At 47.2% G+C, this 19,869-nt stretch overlaps 1 protein-coding gene across 2 annotated transcripts in view; it reads right to left on the bottom strand.

The window, feature by feature from the left end:
* The window catches only part of LOC134354565 (inositol-tetrakisphosphate 1-kinase-like), a 107,922-nt gene that overhangs the window by 31,042 nt on the left and 57,011 nt on the right, over positions 1–19,869 (bottom strand). For both annotated transcript variants that reach the window (XM_063063493.1, XM_063063492.1), the window contains 5 exons: positions 18,030–18,147; positions 14,920–15,018; positions 9,328–9,368; positions 6,432–6,597; positions 1,640–1,707 (listed from right to left, as the gene is read on the bottom strand). In XM_063063493.1, the coding sequence (XP_062919563.1) occupies positions 1,640–1,707; positions 6,432–6,597; positions 9,328–9,368; positions 14,920–15,018; positions 18,030–18,147 (492 nt within the window). The remainder of the gene's footprint in view (positions 1–1,639; positions 1,708–6,431; positions 6,598–9,327; positions 9,369–14,919; positions 15,019–18,029; positions 18,148–19,869) is intronic.

The raw sequence follows: 19,869 nt of genomic DNA, 5'->3' as shown, positions 1-19,869 counted from the left end.
CCTCCCCCTCTCCCAGTCTCACCTTGTACTTCCTCCTCCCCTCCCCCACCTTCTCACTCTGACCTCACCCCTCCTCCCCTCTCCCAGTCTCACCTTGTACTTCCTCCTCCCCTCCCCCACCTTCTCACTCTGACCTCACCCCTCCCCCTCTCCCAGTCTCACCTTGTACTTCCTCCTCCCCTCCCCCACCTTCTCACTCTGACCTCACCCCTCCCCCTCTCCCAGTCTCACCTTGTACTTCCTCCTCCCCTCCCCCACCTTCTCACTCTGACCTCACCCCTCCCCCTCTCCCAGTCTCACCTTGTACTTCCTCCTCCCCTCCCCCACCTTCTCACTCTGACCTCACCCCTCCCCCTCTCCCAGTCTCACCTTGTACTTCCTCCTCCCCTCCCCCACCTTCTCACTCTGACCTCACCCCTCCCCCTCTCCCAGTCTCACCTTGTACTTCCTCCTCCCCTCCCCCACCTTCTCACTCTGACCTCACCCCTCCCCCTCTCCCAGTCTCACCTTGTACTTCCTCCTCCCCTCCCCCACCTTCTCACTCTGACCTCACCCCTCCCCCTCTCCCAGTCTCACCTTGTACTTCCTCCTCCCCTCCCCCACCTTCTCACTCTGACCTCACCCCTCCCCCTCTCCCAGTCTCACCTTGTACTTCCTCCTCCCCTCCCCCACCTTCTCACTCTGACCTCACCCCTCCCCCTCTCCCAGTCTCACCTTGTACTTCCTCCTCCCCTCCCCCTCTCCCAGTCTCACCTTGTACTTCCTCCTTCTCCTCTTCTCACTCTGACCTCACCCCTCCCCCTCTCCCAGTCTCACCTTGTACTTCCTCCTACCCTCCCCCACCTTCTCACTCTGACCTCACCCCTCCCCCTCTCCCAGTCTCACCTTCTACTTCCTCCTCCCCTCCCCCACCTTCTCACTCTGACCTCACCCCTCCCCCTCTCCCAGTCTCACCTTCTACTTCCTCCTCCCCTCCCCCACCTTCTCACTCTGACCTCACCCCTCCCCCTCTCCCAGTCTCACCTTGTACTTCCTCCTCCCCTCCCCCACCTTCTCACTCTGACCTCACCCCTCCCCCTCTCCCAGTCTCACCTTGTACTTCCTCCTCCCCTCCCCCACCTTCTCACTCTGACCACCCCTCCTCCTCTCCCAGTCTCACCTTGTACTTACTCCTCCCCTCCCCCACCTTCTCACTCTGACTTCACCCCTCCCCCTCTCCCAGTCTCACCTTGTACTTCCTCCTCCCCTCCCCCACCTTCTCACTCTGACCTCACCCCTCCCCCTCTCCCAGTCTCACCTTCTACTTCCTCCTCCCCTCCCCCACCTTCTCACTCTGACCACCCCTCCTCCTCTCCCAGTCTCACCTTGTACTTCCTCCTCCCCTCCCCCACCTTCTCACTGACTTCTCATCTCTGGTTCTATTCCTGGTGGAGGGTCTCGGTGTCTTTTGTTCTCGTCCACAGATGCTGCCCCAGTGCCTAGCCTGCTGAGTTCCTCCAGCATTTTGTGTGTCAGTTAGGGTCTCACTGCTTGGTTCACATTAACCAGGGGAAAGCTGGTGAGCAGAGGGTGGAGCATCAGGACACTGTTTTATTCATTTTTATCTGACACCCTGCCCTCCTGCACCTCGTGCACTTACCTGTGTTAGGTGAGAGCGAGATTCCGGTTTCGAAACTTCGTGACTATTAAAGAATATCGTTTTCCTATCTGAGAATGAAAGGCAGAGTGAGAACCATGTACACCCTTCAGTCACCACCTATCCCTCCTTCCTCACTCTGACACCAACACTCAATGTCCATTCAATTCGGCACAGGAGTATTTCCAACAAAGTGGCCACAGGAGTGAGGTTTGGTGCGGTTTTCTGCTGCTGTAGTCCGTCCACTTCAAGATTTGATGTGTGGAGCGTTCAGAGATGCTCTTCTGCACACCACTGTTGTAACACGTGGTTATTTGAGTTACTGTCAGCTGGAATCAATTTGCCCAGTCTCTGACCCTTCTAATTAACAAGCTGTTTTCACCCACAGAACTGGCGCTCAACGGATGTAATTTTGTTGTTCACACCATTCTGTGGAAAGTCTCGAGAAAGAGTACAGGAGACGGGATGTTATGTTGAAGTTGTACAGGATGTTGCTGAGGCCCTGATGTAAAGGATTGTGTGTAGCTCTGGTCACCTACCCACAGGAAAGATGTGAATAAGGTTGAAAGAGTACAGAGAAAATCTACGATGATGTTGCTGGGTCTGGAGGACCTGAGTTACAAGGAAAGATTGAATAGGTTAGGACTTTATTCCTTGGAACATAGAAGACTGAGAGGAGATTTTATAGAGGTATACAAAATGAAGAGGGGTATGGATAAGAGGTTGGGGTGGGACTACAACCAGAGGGATGTGTTAAAAGTGAAAGGGAAATCTTTAATGAGAACATGAGGGGAACTTCTTCACTCGGAGGGTGGTGAGAGTGTGGAATGGGCTGCCAGCACAAGTGGAGCGTGCGAGCTCGACTTCAACGTTTAAGAGAAGTTAGGATAGGTACATGAATGGTAGGGGTACGGAGTGTTATGGTTCCAGTGCCAGTCAATTTGAGTAGACAGTTTAAATGGTTCGGCACGGACTAGATGGGTGAATGTTCAGTTTCTATGCTGTACTTTTCTACGAGTCTATCACTAATGTGTGTCAAGATTCAGCAGTTTCTGAGGTACTCAAACCAGCCCACCAACAAACATTCCACTTTCAAAGTCACTTAGATCACTTCTCTTTCCCCCTTCTGATATTTCTGAACAACAGCTGAACCTCTTGACCAAGTTGGCACACTTTTACGCATTGAGTTACTGACTAGATATTTATTTATTCAAAGATACAACACAAAACAGGCCCTTACGGCCTAATGAACCACAACTCCCAGCAACCCACCTACTTAACACAGCTTTTCACTGGATAATTTACAATGACCAATTAACCTACCAACCAGTACACCTTCGGAATGTGGGAGGAAACTGGAGCACGCGGGGGAAACCACATGCTCATACAAACTTCTAACATATAACTCGGAACTGAACTCCGAACTTTGACGCTCCAAGCTAAAATAGTATTGTGCTAACAACCGCCCTACCATGCTGTCCCTAGTGAAGTGGTCACTGATTGTATGCACACATAGGAGATTCTGCAGGCATTGGAAATCCAGAGCACAGAAATGCCATCACAAAGGCAGCACAACATCACCTCTACCATTTTTTTTTAAGAAGTTTGTGTAGATTTGGCATGTCACCAAAAACTTTGACAAACTTCTATAAAGTGCAGTGGAGTGTAACCTAAATGATTGCATCATGGCCCAGTATAGAAGCTCCAATGACCAGGAATGGATAAGGCTACAAAAAAAAATGGCGGATATGGCCCAGGCTATCACAGGCAAAGCCCTCCCCACCATTTACAAGGAGTGCTGCCACAAGAAAGCAGCATCCATTGTCAAGGTCCCCATCTTCCAGGCCATGCTCTCTTCTCACTACTGCCATCGTGCAGGAGGTACAGGAACTTTGGGTTCCACACCACCAGGTTCAGGAACAGTTATTACCCCACAACCATCGGGCTCCTGAACCAGTGTGGATAACTTCACTCACCACAATGAGCCTCAGGTCCCACACCACCAGGTTCAGGAACAGTTATTACCCCTCAACCATCAGGCTCCTGAACCAGTGTGGATAACTTCACTCACCACAATGAGGCTCAGGTCCCACACCACCAGGTTCAAGAACAGTTATTACCCCACAACCATCAAGCTCCTGAACCAGTGTGGATAACTTCACTCACCACAATGAGCCTCAGGTCCCACACCACCAGGTTCAGGAACAGTTATTACCCTACAACCATCAGGCTCCTGAACCAGTGTGGATAACTTCACTCACCTCAATGAGCCTCAGGTCCCACACCACCAGGTTCAGGAACAGTTATTACCCCTCAACCATCAAGCTCCTGAACCAGTGTGGATAACTTCACTCACCACAATGAGCCTCAGGTCCCACACCACCAGGTTCAGGAACAGTTATTACCCCACAACCATCAGGCTCCTGAACCAGTGTGGATAACTTCACTCACCACAATGAGCCTCAGGTCCCACACTACCAGGTTCAGGAACAGTTATCACCCCACAACCATCAAGCTCCTGAACCAGTGTGGATAACTTCACTCACTATAACTCTGAATTGACTCCACAATCTACAGACTCACTTTCAAAGACTCCGAAACTCAGGTTCTTGGCATTTTTAAATTTGTACAAATTGCCTTCCCTTGCACATTGTTTGTTAGTCATTGTTTATGGATAATTTTATTGTAAATTCTATTGTATTTCTTCAAATTTTTTCTGTAAATGTCTGGAAACAATAAATCTCAAGGTGGGATATAGTAACATATGTACTTTGATAAAATTTTGCTGTAGCTTACTTCATGTCACCAAAGACTCTTGCATATTTCTACAGATGTATTGTGGAGAGCAGTCTAACTGGTTGTATCACTACTGTAAGGAGGAGCGGGGAGGGAGAGTGGGCTACTGCACAGGATCGGAAAAAGCTACAGAGAGTTGTAAACTCAGTCAGCTCCATTATGTCCACTAGACTCCCCAGCATCTTCCAAAGGCAATGTCTCAAAATGGCAGCATCCTTCATTAAGGAACCGCAATCACCTCTTGAACGTGCCCTCTTCTCATTGCTACCATTGGGGAGGGGTACACGAGCCTGAAGACCCACACATAATGATTCAGCAACAGCTTCTTCCCCTGTCATCAGATCCTGAACGGGCAATGAATCAACCCATGGCCCGCAACTGTCACGGTATTCTTTAATGATCTGGAAGAGTGCAGTGCACCCAAGTTTGGTGATGATACCAAATTGAGTGGAGAAGCAAATTGTGCAGAGGATACAGAGAGTCTGCAGAGAGGTTAAGTGAGTGGGCAAGGGTCTGACAGATGGAGTACAATGTTGGTAAATGTGAGGTCATCCACTTTGGAAGGGAAAATGGAAGATCAGATTATTGTTTAAATGGTGAAAGATTGCAGCATACTGCTGTGCAGAGGGACTTGGGAGTGCTTGTGCATGAGTCACAAAAGGATGGTTTGCAGGTACAACAGATTATTAAGAAGGCAAACGGGATGTTGGCCTTCATTGCTAGAGGGATTGAATTCAAGAGCAGGGAGGTCATGCTGCAACTATACAGGGTAATGGTGAGGCCGCACCTGGAGTACTGTGTGCAGTTCTGGTCTCCATACTTGAGGAAGGATATACTGGCTTTGGAGACAGTGCAGAGGAGGTTCACCAGGTTGATTCCAGGGATGAAGGGGTTAGACGATGAGGAGAGATTGAGTCGCCAGGGACTGTACTCGCTGGAATTCAGAAGAGTGAGAGGAGATCATACAGAAACATATAAAATTATGAAAGGGATAGATAAGATAGAGACAGGAAAGTTGTTTCCACTGGTAGATGAGACTAGAACTAGGGGACATAGTCTCAAGATTCGGGGGAGTAGATTTAGGACGGAGATGAGGAGGAACTGCGTTTCCCAGAGAGTGGTGAATCTATGGAATTCTCTGCCCACTGAGGCAGTGGAGGCTACCTCAGTAAATATATTTAAGACAAGATTGGATAGATTTTTGCATAGTAGGGGAATTAGGGGTTATGGAGAAAAGGCAGGTAGGTGGAGATGAGACCATGTTCAGATCAGCCATGATCTTATTGAATGACGGAACAGGCTCGACGGGCCAGATGGCCGACTCCTGCTCCTATTTCTTATGTTCTTTGGACACTACTTCACTATTTTTGTTCTCTTTTTGCACTTATTTAATGTAAATGTTCAAAATATATTTTTTATTGCAATTTCCAGAGTATTTTATACATAGCACTGCATTGCTGCCACCAAAAGCAAATTTAACGACACAGAGTACTGTGCAAGTCTTCAGCACACGCTGTGTATATCACCAGGGAGCCTCAGGCCTTTGCATAGTACTGTAGGAATTCTGTGTGTTACACTGTAAAACAAAGCATGGCATGTGTGAGTGATGGTAAACCTGACGCTGATATGGGTCTCTATTGTAACTGAGAGTGGGGAGAGAGCAGGGAGAGGGGAACCATGTTTGGGAAAAGGGGAATGCAGAGGGAAGCACCAGAGAGACATTCTGTAATGATCAATAAACCAATTGTTTGGAGTCAAATGACCCTGCCTGGTGTCTCAGGGCTGGCTGTGTCTGTACTCGTGCTACTCCCCCCCCCCACCCAGTCACTCCCCCTCTGCCACCTGTCCCACACCCTTTCCACAGTGCTCGCCATTCCCAACATTATTTGCCCCCGCCAGATTTACAAACTCACTCTCTGCTCCACTTTGACAAATACAGTACTGCACAAAAATGCTGACTCCGATTTGGCCCACACACAGACCTGTTGGTTAAACTAACCTGATTTACCAAGGGCAAAATTCTTCAGGGATGGTCTTTTCACAACAAAATGCGACTGACCAACCACAAAGATTTTATAGAGGACAGCGTTATGATTGATGAAACTCTGTAGCACGCAGGGCAGACTGATGTCCTGTAGACCGTCTTCACTGAAGATGAGAGCCATCTGCGAAGAAAAGGAACTCTTGTTTCTATAATGGAGACACGAGATGCTGTAATCCAGAGCAACACTCGAGATGCTGGAGGAATCTCCTTCACGCCAGCTGGAGAGGTCAACCCAAAATGTCAACTGTCCATTTCCGCCCCTGCTTTCCCGAGCTCCAGGACCTTGTCTCCTTCTCACTTCTACATGCCAACTCTTTCAACCTTGGGTGCTTAACCCAGAGGGCATGCATTGAATGAAAGGGTTATAGACAAGGTGAATGGAGTCATTTTCCCAGGAAATGAGAACTTTAAAAGCTGTAGTCTATAAGCATTGAGTTCAAAAATCAAGAGCTAATGCTGCGACTTTATAAAACTCTGATCAGGCCGCATCTGGAGTATTGTGTACAGTTCTGATCACCCACTATAGGAATGATGGTGAGGCTTTGGAGAGGGTACAGAAGAGGTTTACCAGGATGCTGCCTGGTTTAGAGGGCATGTGTTATCATGAGGGGCTGGATAAACTTGTTGTTTTCTCTGGAGCACAGGAGGCTGAGGGGAGATCTGATAAGAGTTTTACGAGATTATGAGAGGCAGATATAGAGTGGACAGACAGTATCTGTTTCCCAGGGTAGAAATGTCTAATACCAGAGGACGTACATTGAGGGTGTACCTCTTCTGATATACACCCTCAATTTATACCAGAGGGTGAGGGGGGTAGGTTCAAGGGGTATGTGAGGGGTAAGTTTTTTTACTCAGAGAGTGGTGGATGCCTGGAATGCGCTGCCTGGTCTGGTGGTAGAGGCAAATACATTGGAGGCTTTTAAGAGACGTTTGGATAGGCACATGGATGTGAGGAAGATGGGGGGGGGATATGGACACAGTGTAGGTAAGAGGGATTAGTGTTTGCGGGCTTTTTGATCTGCTTTCTAACTGGTTCAGCACAACATCGTGGGCTGAATGGCTTGTTCCTGTTCTGTACTCTTCTATGTTCCTAATACATTATTACATTTCAGGAATCTCTGCTATGTTCCTGACACATTATCACATTTCAGGAATCGCTTCCTCATTGATACAGTGGTCAGTATCCCTGCCTGTCACGAGGGAGTCTGGGGTTCAGTTCCCCAATGGGGAGATGGTTTTGGGGCAGCATGGTAATGTAGCTGTTAGCGTGACACCATTGCAGTGCCAGTGAACTGGGTTCAATTCCTGTTGCTGTCTGTAAAGAGCTTGTATCTTCCCTCGTGATCATAAAGAGCTTGTATCTTCCCCCGTGATCATGTGGGTTTCCTCCAAGTGTTCCAGTTTCCTCCCACAGTCCAAAGATGTACCAGGTAGAATAGAACAGAACTTTATTGTCATTGTTCAAGACAACGAGATTGTGGTGCTACTCCAGTCTGTGTAAAACAGATATTGACAATGAATGTGGCATGATTTAATTCTCTAAAACTTCCCATATCTACATGCAACAAGTGACTTTGATAGTCCATAACACTCCAAGGCAATTGGCAAGCCGGAGTGTAGCATTATTCAACACACAACAGCTCTTTGGAAGACGCAAACACGAGGAATTCTGCAGATGCTGGAATTTCAAGCAACACACATAAAAGTTGCTGGTGAACGCAGCAGGCCAGGCAGCATCTCTAGGAAGAGGTACAGTCGAGACCCTTCGTCAGGACTAACTGAAAGAAGAGCTAGCTCCTTCAGTTAGTCCTAACGAAGCGTCTCGGCCCGAAACGTCGACCGTACCTCTTCCAATAGATGCTGCCTGGCCTGCTGCGTTCACCAGCTCTTCCCAAGAAGCTGTATTTCAGCCTTACTGTCTTGGCTAAGACGTTTCTCCTACCAGATGGCAGGAGGTTGAACAGTCAGCGTCTGGGATGGGATGGGATGGGTCTTTGATGGTGTGATGAGCATGCCATAGGCACTGAGGGTTGTAGGTTGCTTCAGGTCGGGTAGTTGAGTTCCAGTGAAGTGCTGAGCTGTCCTGATCACCCGCTGGAGTGCTTTGTGATCGGTCTTGCTCAATAGGCTAATTGGTAACATGGGTGTAACGCTGCTGGATTCTGTGTACACTGCTCTGGCTTTCAGCGCTTATTGTGTCAGGTGGCCTTGCAGGCTTAGCAAGTCAAGGAGAGGATTGATTAAATAAAGAAGGAAATTAATAAAGAAAATCAATAATCAGCTCAAGGGATCTTGATTAAATTTTAAAGAAACTCCTCCTTGTGACAAGGTTGATGAGAAAGGAATTTTTCAAACAAAGAACATAGGTTACCACAGCAACACACACACACACAATGCTGGAGGAGGAAGTAAACAGTCAGTGTTTCAGGCTGAAACCCTTCAATGGGCTGGAAATGAAGGGGGAAGAAGGCCGAATGTGAGGGGAGGGGTAGTGCAGGCTGGCAGGTGATGAGCGAGACCAGGTGAGTGGCGGGAGGAATAAAGTTATTAGCTAGGAGGTGATAGGTGAAGGAGGTAAAGGTTGCTATTTGGAACAGATTGCTTGAAGGGTCGGTGAGAGCAGCAAGTCAAATATAGGAGGCGTCAAGAGGAACTAAGAGTGAAGATCCAGTGAATGGACTCCTGGTCTGTGAGAATCTGTGACACCATCTTGAAATTCTTTGTTTGGGGGTTTTAAGGCTTAAAGTCGGCTGAAGGCACTTGGCTCATTTGAAACTGGAGGACTGGGAAAGGTTTCCTGAAGCATCCAGCTTTGAGTGTACAGAGTTCACAGTCTTGGTCCACTACTCACATTGTGGGAACTCGATCCCTGTGCAACCCTGGTCTTGCAAACTGCAAGAGAACAAACCAGAAGTTAGACTTAAGTGAATAAGCCCCCCTTCCTCGTTACCAACGCAGTGAACACTTCAGCAAGAATGTTCAAACACAAGTTAATCACACTTAGACCATAAGATATGGGAGCAGAATTAGGCCATTCGGATCATCAACTAATTCACCATTCCATCATGGCTGATCGAAGTTCCTGCTCAACTCCATTCCCCTGCCTCCTAACACCCTGACTCACCAAGAAACTATCAACCTCTGCTTCAAATATATCCAATAACTTGGTTACTGCAGCTGTCTGTGCAATGAATTCCACAGATTAACTACTCTCTGGCTAAAGAAATTCCTGTTCTGAATTGAAGTCTCTCTGTTCTGAAGCTGTGTCCTCTGGTCCTAGGCTCCCCCACCATAGGAAACATCCTCTCCTCATCCACTCTATCTGTGTCCTCTGGTCCTAGACTCTCCCACTATAGGAAACATCCTCTCCTCATCCACTCTATCTGTGTCCTCTGGTCCTAGACTCTCCCACTACAGGAAACATCCTCTCCACATCCACTCTATCTGTGTCCTCTGGTCCTAGACTCTCCCACTACAGGAAACATCCTCTCCACATCCACTCTATCTGTGTCCTCTGGTCCTAGACTCCCCCGCTACAGGAAACATCCTCTCCACATCCACTCTATCTGTGCCCCCTGGTCCTAGACTCCCCCGCTACAGGAAACATCCTCTCCACATCCACTCTATCTGTGTCCTCTGCTCCTAGACTCCCCCAGTACAGGAAACATCCTCTCCACATCCACTCTATCTGTGTCCTCTGGTCCTAGACTCCCCCACCATAGGAAACATCCTCTCCACATCCACTCTATCTGTGTCCTCTGGTCCTAGACTCCCCGGCTACAGGAACCATCCTCTCCACATCCACTCTATCTGTGTCCTCTGGTCCTAGACTCCCCCACTATAGGAAACATCCTCTCCACATCCACTCTATCTGTGTCCTCTGGTCCTAGACTCCCCCAGTACAGGAAACATCCTCTCCACATCCACTCTATCTGTGTCCTCTGGTCCTAGACTCCCCCAATATAGGAAACATCCTCTCCACATCCACTTTATCTGTGCCCTCTGGTCCTAGACTCCCCCACTATAAGAAACATCCTCTCCACATCCACTCTATCTGTGCCCTCTGGTCCTAGACTCCCCCACTATAGGAAACATCCTCTCCACATCCACTCTATCTGTGTCCTCTGGTCCTAGACTCCCCGGCTACAGGAAACATCCTCTCCACATCCACTCTATCTGTGCCCTCTGGTCCTAGACTCCCCCACTATAGGAAACATCCTCTCCACATCCACTCCATCTGTGTCCTCTGGTCCTAGACTCCCGCACTACAGGAAACATCCTCTCCACATCCACTCTGTCTGTGTCCTCTGGTCCTAGACTCCCCCACTATAGGAAACATCCTCTCCACATCCACTCTATCTGTGTCCTCTGGTCCTAGACTCCCGCACTACAGGAAACATCCTCTCCACATCCACTCTATCTGTGTCCTCTGGTCCTAGACTCCCCCACTATAGGAAACATCCTCTCCACATCCACTCTATTGAGGGTTTTCAGCATTCGATAGTTCTCAATGAGCTCCCCCACATTCCTCTAAAACAGTGAGTACAGGACCAGAGCCACCAAACACTCCTCATACGTTAACCCTTCCAGCTCCTTATTATCAATACTAAACTTCCAGACTAAATTCATCTTTACAACTGTCAGGATATCCCAAACACAAATGCTGGAGGAATCTAGAACTGGCTTTCCCCAAACGGGCTTGACCACTTTGAAAGATGTAGGATTGAAAGATGTAGAATTCTTTTGAGTAGAGTAAAGAAACTGCAAGGATAAAAAGACCTTGATGGGAGTTATATACAGGCCTCTGAACAGTAGAAAGGATGAGGGCTACAAATTACAATGGGAGATAGAAAAGACTTGTCAAAAGGGCAATGTTACAATAATCATGGACAGAAATTTCAATATGCAAGTAAACTGGGAAAATCAGATTGATGCTGGATCCCAAGAGAGGGAAGTTGTAGAATGCCTATGATGTAGCTTTTTAGAGCAGCTTGTGGTCCAGCCCACTTGGGGAAAGGCAATTCTGGATTGAGCATTGCATAATTAATTAGGAAGCTCAAGGTAAAAGAACCATTAGGAGGCAGTGATCATAATATGATAGAATTCGACTGCAATTTGAGGAGAAGCTAAAGTCAGATGTATCAGTATTATGGTGGAGAAAGGGCATTACAGAGGTATGAGGGAGGAGCTGGCCAAAATTGACTGAAAGTGGATACTAGCAGGGATGGCGGTAGAATAGCAATGGCTGGAGCTTCAGGGGTCAATTTGGAGGGCGTAGGACAGAAATATCCCAAAGGTGAATAAGTATTCTAAAGGCAGGATCAGGCAATCATGGCTGAGGTTTCAGGGTACTTGGAGCACATGATAAAATAGGCCAAAGTCAGCATGGTTTCCTTAAGGGGAAATCTTGCCTGACAAATCTACTGGATTATTTGAGGAAATAACAGGCAGGATAGAGAAAGGCGAGTCAGTGTGTTGTTTATGTGGGTTTTCAGAAGGCATTCGACAAAATGCTGCACATGAGGCTGCTTAACAAGTTAAGAGCCCATGGTATTACAGGAAATATACTAAGACGGATAGAAGATTAGCTGATTAGCAGGAAACTAAGAGGGGGAATGAAGGGGCCTTTTCCAGCTGGCTGCCCCGACTAGTGATGTTCTGCCATGTTGGGACCACTTCTTTCTACGTTATAGGTCAATGATTTAAATGAAGGAACTGATGACTTTGTGGCCAAGTTTGTAGTTAATATGAAGATAGGTGAAGGGGCAGGTAGTGTTAAAGAAGCAGAGAGTCTGCAGAAGGACCTGGACAGATTGGGAGAATGGGAAAGAATACAGTGTAGGGAAGCATATGGTCATGCAATTTACTAGAAGGAATAAAGGAGTGGACAGTTTTCTAAATGGGGAGAAAATTCAAACATCAGAGGTGCAAAGGAACTTTGTGCAGGATTCCCTAAAGGTTAACTTGCAGGTTGAGTCAGTGGTGGGGAAGGTAATTGTGAGGTTAGCATGCATTTCAAGTGGACTAGAATATAAAAGCAAAGATGTAATGTTGAGGCTTTATAAGACATTGGTCAGACCACCCTTAGAGTATTGTGAGCAGTTTTAGGCAACTTTTCTAAGAAGAGATGTACTGGCATTGGAGAGCTCAGTAGAGGTTCATGAGAATTATTACAGAAATGAAGGGATTAATGGATGCGGAGCATTTGATGGCTCTGGGCCTGTACTCACTGGAGTTTAGAAGAATTGGGGGGGTTGTTCTCATTGAAACCTATTGCATATTGAAAGGCCTTGACAGAGTGAAACGTAGATTAATGTTCCTATGGTGGGGGAGTCTATGACCAGAGGGCTCAGCCTCAGAATAGAGGGACATCCATTTAGAATGGAGATGAGGAGGAATTCTTTTAGCCAGGATGGTGAATCTGTGGCATTTATCACCACAGACAAGGAATTGAGTGTATTTAAATTTAAAGCAAAGTTTGATAGATTCTTCGTTAGCCAGGGTGTCAAAGATTGTGAGGTGAAGGCAGGACTGTGGGGTTGAGAGGGATAATAATAAGTCAGCGGGGCAGACTCAATGGGCCAAATGGCCTAATTCTGTTCACATGTCTTATGGTCATGATCCAGCCTCAGAGAAGATTCCACCTTGCACAAAAAAATTGTCTCTTTTTATATTCTTCAAGATCTCTTCAAAAAATCTAACAATATTTACTCCAGTACTTTTCCAGATAATGGTTTGTCATCATTATCTGCTCTCAAGGCTGTAGATTGGCGCTCACATTAAGTTCTCAAAACATTGCCGTTGACTTGTTCCCTTGTACTTTCTCAAAATATCCCTACATCCCAGACTACTTTGTCTTACAAACTTCCATTTTGTGTTACATATGTCAGCATACACCAAGGAAAAGTCAAAGTTAACTCTTTCCTTACAGTCCTACACCACTAGGTTCAAGAATAGCTCCATCCCTTCAACCATTTGGCTCTTGAAGCAAACTGCACAACCCTAACCACTACCTCTCTTCAGCAAAACTATGGCCACTTTGTACTGTAATGGCCTTTTTTTTGTCCTAATTGTGTTCATTTTAATATCATTTGTTTTTTTCATGCGAAGGTACAGGAGCCTCAGGACTCACTCCACCCAGCTCAGGAACTGTTATTACACCTCAAACATCAGGCTCTTGAACCAAGGGGGATAACTTCACTTGTCCCACTATTGAAATGTTCCCACAACTAATGGACTCACTCTCAAGAACTCCATCTCATGTTCTCGATACTTATTGCTTATTTATTTATCATTATTATTTCTTTCTTTTTTCATTTGCACAGTTTGTTGTCTTCTGCACTCTGGTTGAACACCCTAGTTGGGCGGTCTTTCATTAATTCTGTTATGGTTATTATTCTGCAGATTTATTGAGTATACCCACAAGGAAATGAATCTTGGGGTTGTATAAGATGGCGCCAGAGGTATCTACAGACCCAGACGATTTCTTCCAGTTAGTTTGAGAAACACTTATTCTTCTTTTCTCATCTCTCTTTTCTTTCCAAGTTGGCTGAAGTCCAGTTGGAGTCTGGGAGGTACAGCTGCAGCTTTAACTACAGTTCTTTATGGGTGATGGGTTCTCACTGAGCAGCCTGGCATTTCAATATCTGCAAATGCAGCCTGGAAGACGTGTGCCTTGTGGGTGACCCAATTCCACGCCACTGCTGCCAGCGTACGCTGCTGTCAGGAGGAGGCCCCTGCACTCGAGTGATCTCTCCCTCTTGACGGTGAGTGAGAATCTCGTCGGGGGACTTGGAGAAACGACACGGCAGATTGTAACATCGAAACAGCGAGCTGTTGGTCTCCCTGCTCGCTGCTGCAGGAGCCATCTCTCTTTTTCCCTCGTTAGAGAGAGAGAGAGCCTGTCTGTGATGTCAAAGTGTTGGACGGACAGTAGTTTTTGATAGACTCGAGGACATGGTCTCGGGGGGCTTTGCTGTTGCTTGCATTGTGGGTGCTGGGGGGGGGGGTTGATGCTTTTACTGGAGCAAGAGGGGCGAGGGGGGAGGGTTGACGTTTCTGCTGCGGCTTGTGTGTGGGAGGGCGAGGGGGAAGGGGAGGGCTTTGGGGTTCTTATGTTTCTGTCATTCATTCTGAGTTTTTCTGCTTTGTGGATGTCTGTGAGGAGTAAGAATTTTAGGTTGAATACATTCTCTGATATTAAATTGAATTATTGAACACATATGTATTTTAATAATAAATTTACTTTGTACTTTGAATGTTGTACCACTGATGCTATGTGCCTGTGATTTTGCTGCAAGTCAGTTTTTCATTGCATCTGTATCACGTACTTGTGCAGATGACAAGGCAGGAGAGACGGCACGTACGGGAGAGAGAGAGATGACAAAGTGGGAGAAGGGACGTACAGGAGAGAGGGGACGCACAGGAGGGAGGATACACTCACTGAATGGAAAAGACAAATTCTGTTCTTTAATCTGTCGCAGGATCTCACTCTGGTTTTCTGTTTCCAGCTCCAGATAAGGAGGATTACAGAAATGGTTACCTGTGGGAGCAGATGAAAAACAGACGGCGTTACCCAGGTTTTATAGAACATACAACTGTGGAGACCCTTCAGTTTCTTGATGTTGCCGACCTTGTAATCTACTCCAAGATTAATCTAACCCTTCCCTCTTGCTTCGTCCTCTATTTTTCTATCATTTATCTGCTGATCTAAGTGTCTCTTAAATGTTCCTCATACATCTATCCTTGGCAGGACGTTCCACACACTTACCACTGAGTAAAAAACCCTCCTCTGACATCTGCCCTATACTTTCCTCCAGTCACCATATAATTATGCCCTCTTGTATTGACCATTGCTACCCTGGGAAAATGTCTCTGGCTATGCCCCTTATCAAGTCAATTCTCCTCCTCTTTCACTCCCAAAGAGAAATTCCCTAGCTCATTCAACCTATCCTCATAAGACATGCTCTCTAATCCAGGCAGCGTCCTGGCAAATCTCCTCTGCACCATAAGACCATGAGATATAGGAGCAGAATTAGGCCATTTGGCCCATCGCATCTGCTCCACCATTTCATCATGGCTGATCCATTTCCCTCTCAGTCCCCATCTCCTGCCTCCCCGCCACCCGCCCCCCCGTATCCCTTCATGCTCTGACTCATCACGAATCTATCAACCTCTGCCTTAAATAAACCCAATGAGCTGGCTTCCACGGCAACCTGTGGAATTGAATTCTACAGATTCTAGCTAAAGAAATTCCTCCTCGTCTCAGTTCTAAATGGATGTTCTCCTATTCTGAGCCTCAGCCCTCTGGTCCTAGTCTCCCTCACCAAAGGAAACTGACCGAACAGTGTTGGGGTTTCTGGATTTGACTCTTCCTGCAAGAGTTCATCTCCAGCTTCCAGCACACCCAGCCGGTGGCATCTCCTCTGCTCCAGAAACTTACCCGGCCCACAGAAGTGGCGTGGTGTTTCTGGCCATCTCTGGTGACTGGGATCTGTCAAACTCCTCCTGACAGAGGTATACAAAATTACCAGCCTCTTCTCCCTGTAACCCTTCATGCCCCGACCGTCTCTTTGAGCTCAGTAAGGAGCACCTGATGGCAGCTGTCCAGTCGGACTACCTGCAGGTACTGGACTTCTGTCATCAGTTAATGAATTCCTGCTTGTTCACTTGAGGGAATTTGTTAGTGAAAGATACCAAAATCTGAATTAGGTTTTGTATCACTGGCAATATGGATGTGGAGATTATGTTCCCTGTGGTGGGGGAATCTACAACCAGAGGGCACAGCCTCAGAATAGAGGGGCGTCCTTTTAGAATGGAGATAAGGATGTGGAGAAGGAAGGAAAATAGAGTTGAGTGGAGAATAAGTCAACTACGATCAAATGGCACAGCAGACTCGATGGGCCAAGTGGCCTAATTGCTCTCCACTGTCTTATGATCTTTCATAATCAAGAACCTATCAACTTCCCTCTTAAGTATAGCCCTCTAAAGCTTCCACATCCTTCCTATAATGAGTAGACTAGAAAGGAAGATAATACTCCGAGTGTGGTCTAACCAGAGTTTTACAGAGCTACAACATTACCTCGTGGCTCTTGGGCTCAACCCCACAACTACTGAGGGTCAAACACGACCATAATAAACCAGTTCCCACAGTCACAGGTACAACCATAAAAGGGCACAATGTTCGAGCGACTTTCACCCAAAGGTTACCCAAGGATCACAGACAGATTTAGCGTTGGTGACATTCGCAAGGTGGTGCAATGGCTGCTGTAACACTCTACAGTGCCAGTGATCAGAGTTCAACACCTTCTCCCCTTGACCAGGTGCGCTTCTTCTGGGAGTGTTGTTCCTCCCACATTTCAAAGACATACAATAATGTGCAAAAGTCTTTGATACATATACACACACACACACACATACACACACATATAAATAGATAGATATAGAGAGGGGTGGGGGAGGGGGGGCCAGGGAGCCAAAGACTTTTGCACAGTACTGTAGTAACTTTACATATTGTACTGTACTGCTGCTGCAAAAAGAACAAGTTTCATGACGTATGTGAGTGATGATAAACCTGATTCTGATCTGGGTCTCTATTGGGGACTGAGAGTAGGAAGGGGACAGGGAGAGGGGAATCATGGTTGGGAGAGGGGAAGGGAAAAGGGAGGGTGTGGGAAGCACCAGAGGGACATGCTGTAATGATCAGTAAACCAAAAGCCTTTCCTGGTGTCTCAGTGCTGGGTGTCTCCGCACCCGTGCCACTCCCCCTCCTCCGCCCCAGCTCTCCTCCTCGGCCACCTGTCCCACACCCCTCCCGCGATACTCCACCCTCGCCATTCCCAACAATCCTTTGCTCCCACCAGATTTACAAACTCTCTCTGCTCCACATTGACAAATACAGAACTGTGTGAAAGTCAGAGGGACCCTAGGGGCGACTCTTGCGGGCTGCCCCCAACACATCCTCGGACTGTGTCGGTCATTGACGCAAAATGACGCGTTTCACTGTAAGTTTTGATGTTTTGGATGTACGTGTGACAAATAAAGCGAATATATATCTTTCTAATCTTTTTATTGGTCAGAGGAAGGACACCAGCTGGGGAACTGCTGTTTCATGGTCGGGCTTCCTGTTTCATCCAGGAGTGACAGGACAGGGCCATTTGTGCGGACAGACAGTTGTGGGTGTGTGTGTGGGGAACAAGGGGCCGGGAGTATCAGGACCAATTGTGGACAGACAGTTGTGGGTGTGTGGAGAGGGGTGTGTGTGTGTGTGTGTGTGTGTGTGTGTGTGTGTGCACACAGAGGGAGGCATGGGAGGAACAAGGGGCCGGGAGTGACAGGACCATTTGTGGACAGACAGTTGTGGGTGTGTGGAGAGGGGGTATGTGTGTGGGGAACAAGGGGCCAGGAGTATCAGGACCAATTGTGGACAGACAGTTGCGGGTGTGTGGAGAGGGGGAGTGTGTGTGTGGGGAACAAGGGCCGGGAGTGAGGTAGAATGGTCAGCAATCACTCCCAGGGATCAGTGGTGTTGGGCCTCACCACAGTGGAACCCACCTTGGTCCATGCTCTGCAGCTCCTGAATCAGCTTGTAGGACTGGAAACGGTCTGCGAGTCTCTGCATGGCTGGCAAAGGATCCAGAAGGATGGTACGCGGATGGGAGTCAACATAATCCTGGAACAAGAGGGGTCAAGCAGTTGTAAGAATGTATATGGCTTTCACATCTTTCATGACATCAGGATGTCCCAAAGCATTTTATAGCTGGTGCAGTCATCGTTACTGAACATTAGGGTAACGAAGGTCAACTCGTACTCTTCTGAAATACTGGCCATGGGATCTCCTTGGCACATGGGACTTGGGCGGAGAGGTGGCATAGCAGTTAGCGAACACTTTACAGCGCCATTGATTGGGATACAATTCCCGCCAGCACCTGCAAGGAGTTTGTACCTTCTCCCCATCACCACACGCGTTTTGTCGGGTTGCTTCTGATTCCTCCCACTGTCCAAACTGCGGCGGCCGTGCTACATCATTGCTGGAAGCGTGACGACACTCGCATAGGGGCTGCTGCCAGCACAGTCTTCGGACTCTGGTGTCATCAACGCCACCAGCGCATCTCACTGTAGCTTTGAATGTCCAGGTGACGAATAAAGCTAATGGTCATCTCTCTGTAATCGGGACAACTCATACTCCCCTGAAATTCCGATCCATGGAATCCCTTTAACATCCAAGAGAAATGGCTCTTCCAAATTGACCATGTACTAAACAAGGAATGGTTAATTAGTTTCTAACTTGGAAAGAAATTTGGTTTGAAATTCTAATGCCTCCTAGACTGCCCTTGTGGTGGAACTAAGTATGTTTTGAACATTTTAATGTTCTCTGTATTATTTATTTTTTATTATTATTGGTTTGTTCTGTATTTCACAGTTTGTCTTGCTTTGCTCATTGTTTGTTAGTCTTTGTGTGTAGTTTTTCATTGATTCTACTGTATTTCTTTGTTCTACCGTGAATGCCCACAAGAAAATGAAATGAGAAAATTTACTTTGAACTCCTGGGTACAACACACATTTTAGGTGCTGTCACAAAGAAGGCACAACAGCACCTCTACTTTCTTAGAAGTATGCATAGATTCGACATGACCCCAGAAAGCTTTGACAAAGTTCCACAGACGCCTAGTGGAGAGTATCCTGACTGGCTGCATCATAGCCTGGTATGGAAACACCACTGCCCAGGAACAGAAAAGCCTCAAAAAGACCATAAGATATAGGAGCAGAATTAAACCATTTGGCCCATTGAGTCTCCACTGTCATTTCATCATGGCTGATCCATTTTCCTCTCAGCCCCAGTCTCCCACCTTCTCCCCAAATCCCTCCATGCCCTGACTAATCAAGACTCTATCAACCCCTGCCTTAAATATACCCAATGACTCGGCCTCCACAGCTGCCTGTAGTGACAAATTCCACAGATTCACCACCCTCTGGCTAAAGAAATTGCTCCTCATCTCTGTTCTAAGTGGATGCCCCCCTCTATTCTGAGGCTGTCCTCTGGTCTTTGACTCCCCCACCATAGGAAACATCCTCTCCACATCCACTCTATTAAGGCCTTTCAACCTTCCGAATTGCTCCCAGAAACTCCAGCAATTTCTGCATTGCCATCATCTCTGCTGGTGTTCCCTTCCAATTGATGCTGGCCAGCTTCTCTCTCATGCCTCTAATTCCCTTTTCTGCGCTGCATTACTGATACATCTGACTATATATTCTCCTTCTCAAATTGCAGGGTGAATTCTGTTCACTGCCTCCTAAGAGTTCCTTTACCTTAAGCTCTCTAATCAAATTCGGTTCACTCCTCAACACCCAGTCCAGAATAGCTGATCCCCTAGTGGGCTCAGCCACTGAGTCA

This window comes from Mobula hypostoma, chromosome 12 (assembly GCF_963921235.1).
Source record: "Mobula hypostoma chromosome 12, sMobHyp1.1, whole genome shotgun sequence".
NCBI classification, from domain to species: domain Eukaryota; kingdom Metazoa; phylum Chordata; class Chondrichthyes; order Myliobatiformes; family Myliobatidae; genus Mobula; species Mobula hypostoma.
The sequence above is the reverse complement of the archived record's forward strand: the minus strand, read 5'-3'. Positions and strand labels throughout refer to the sequence as shown.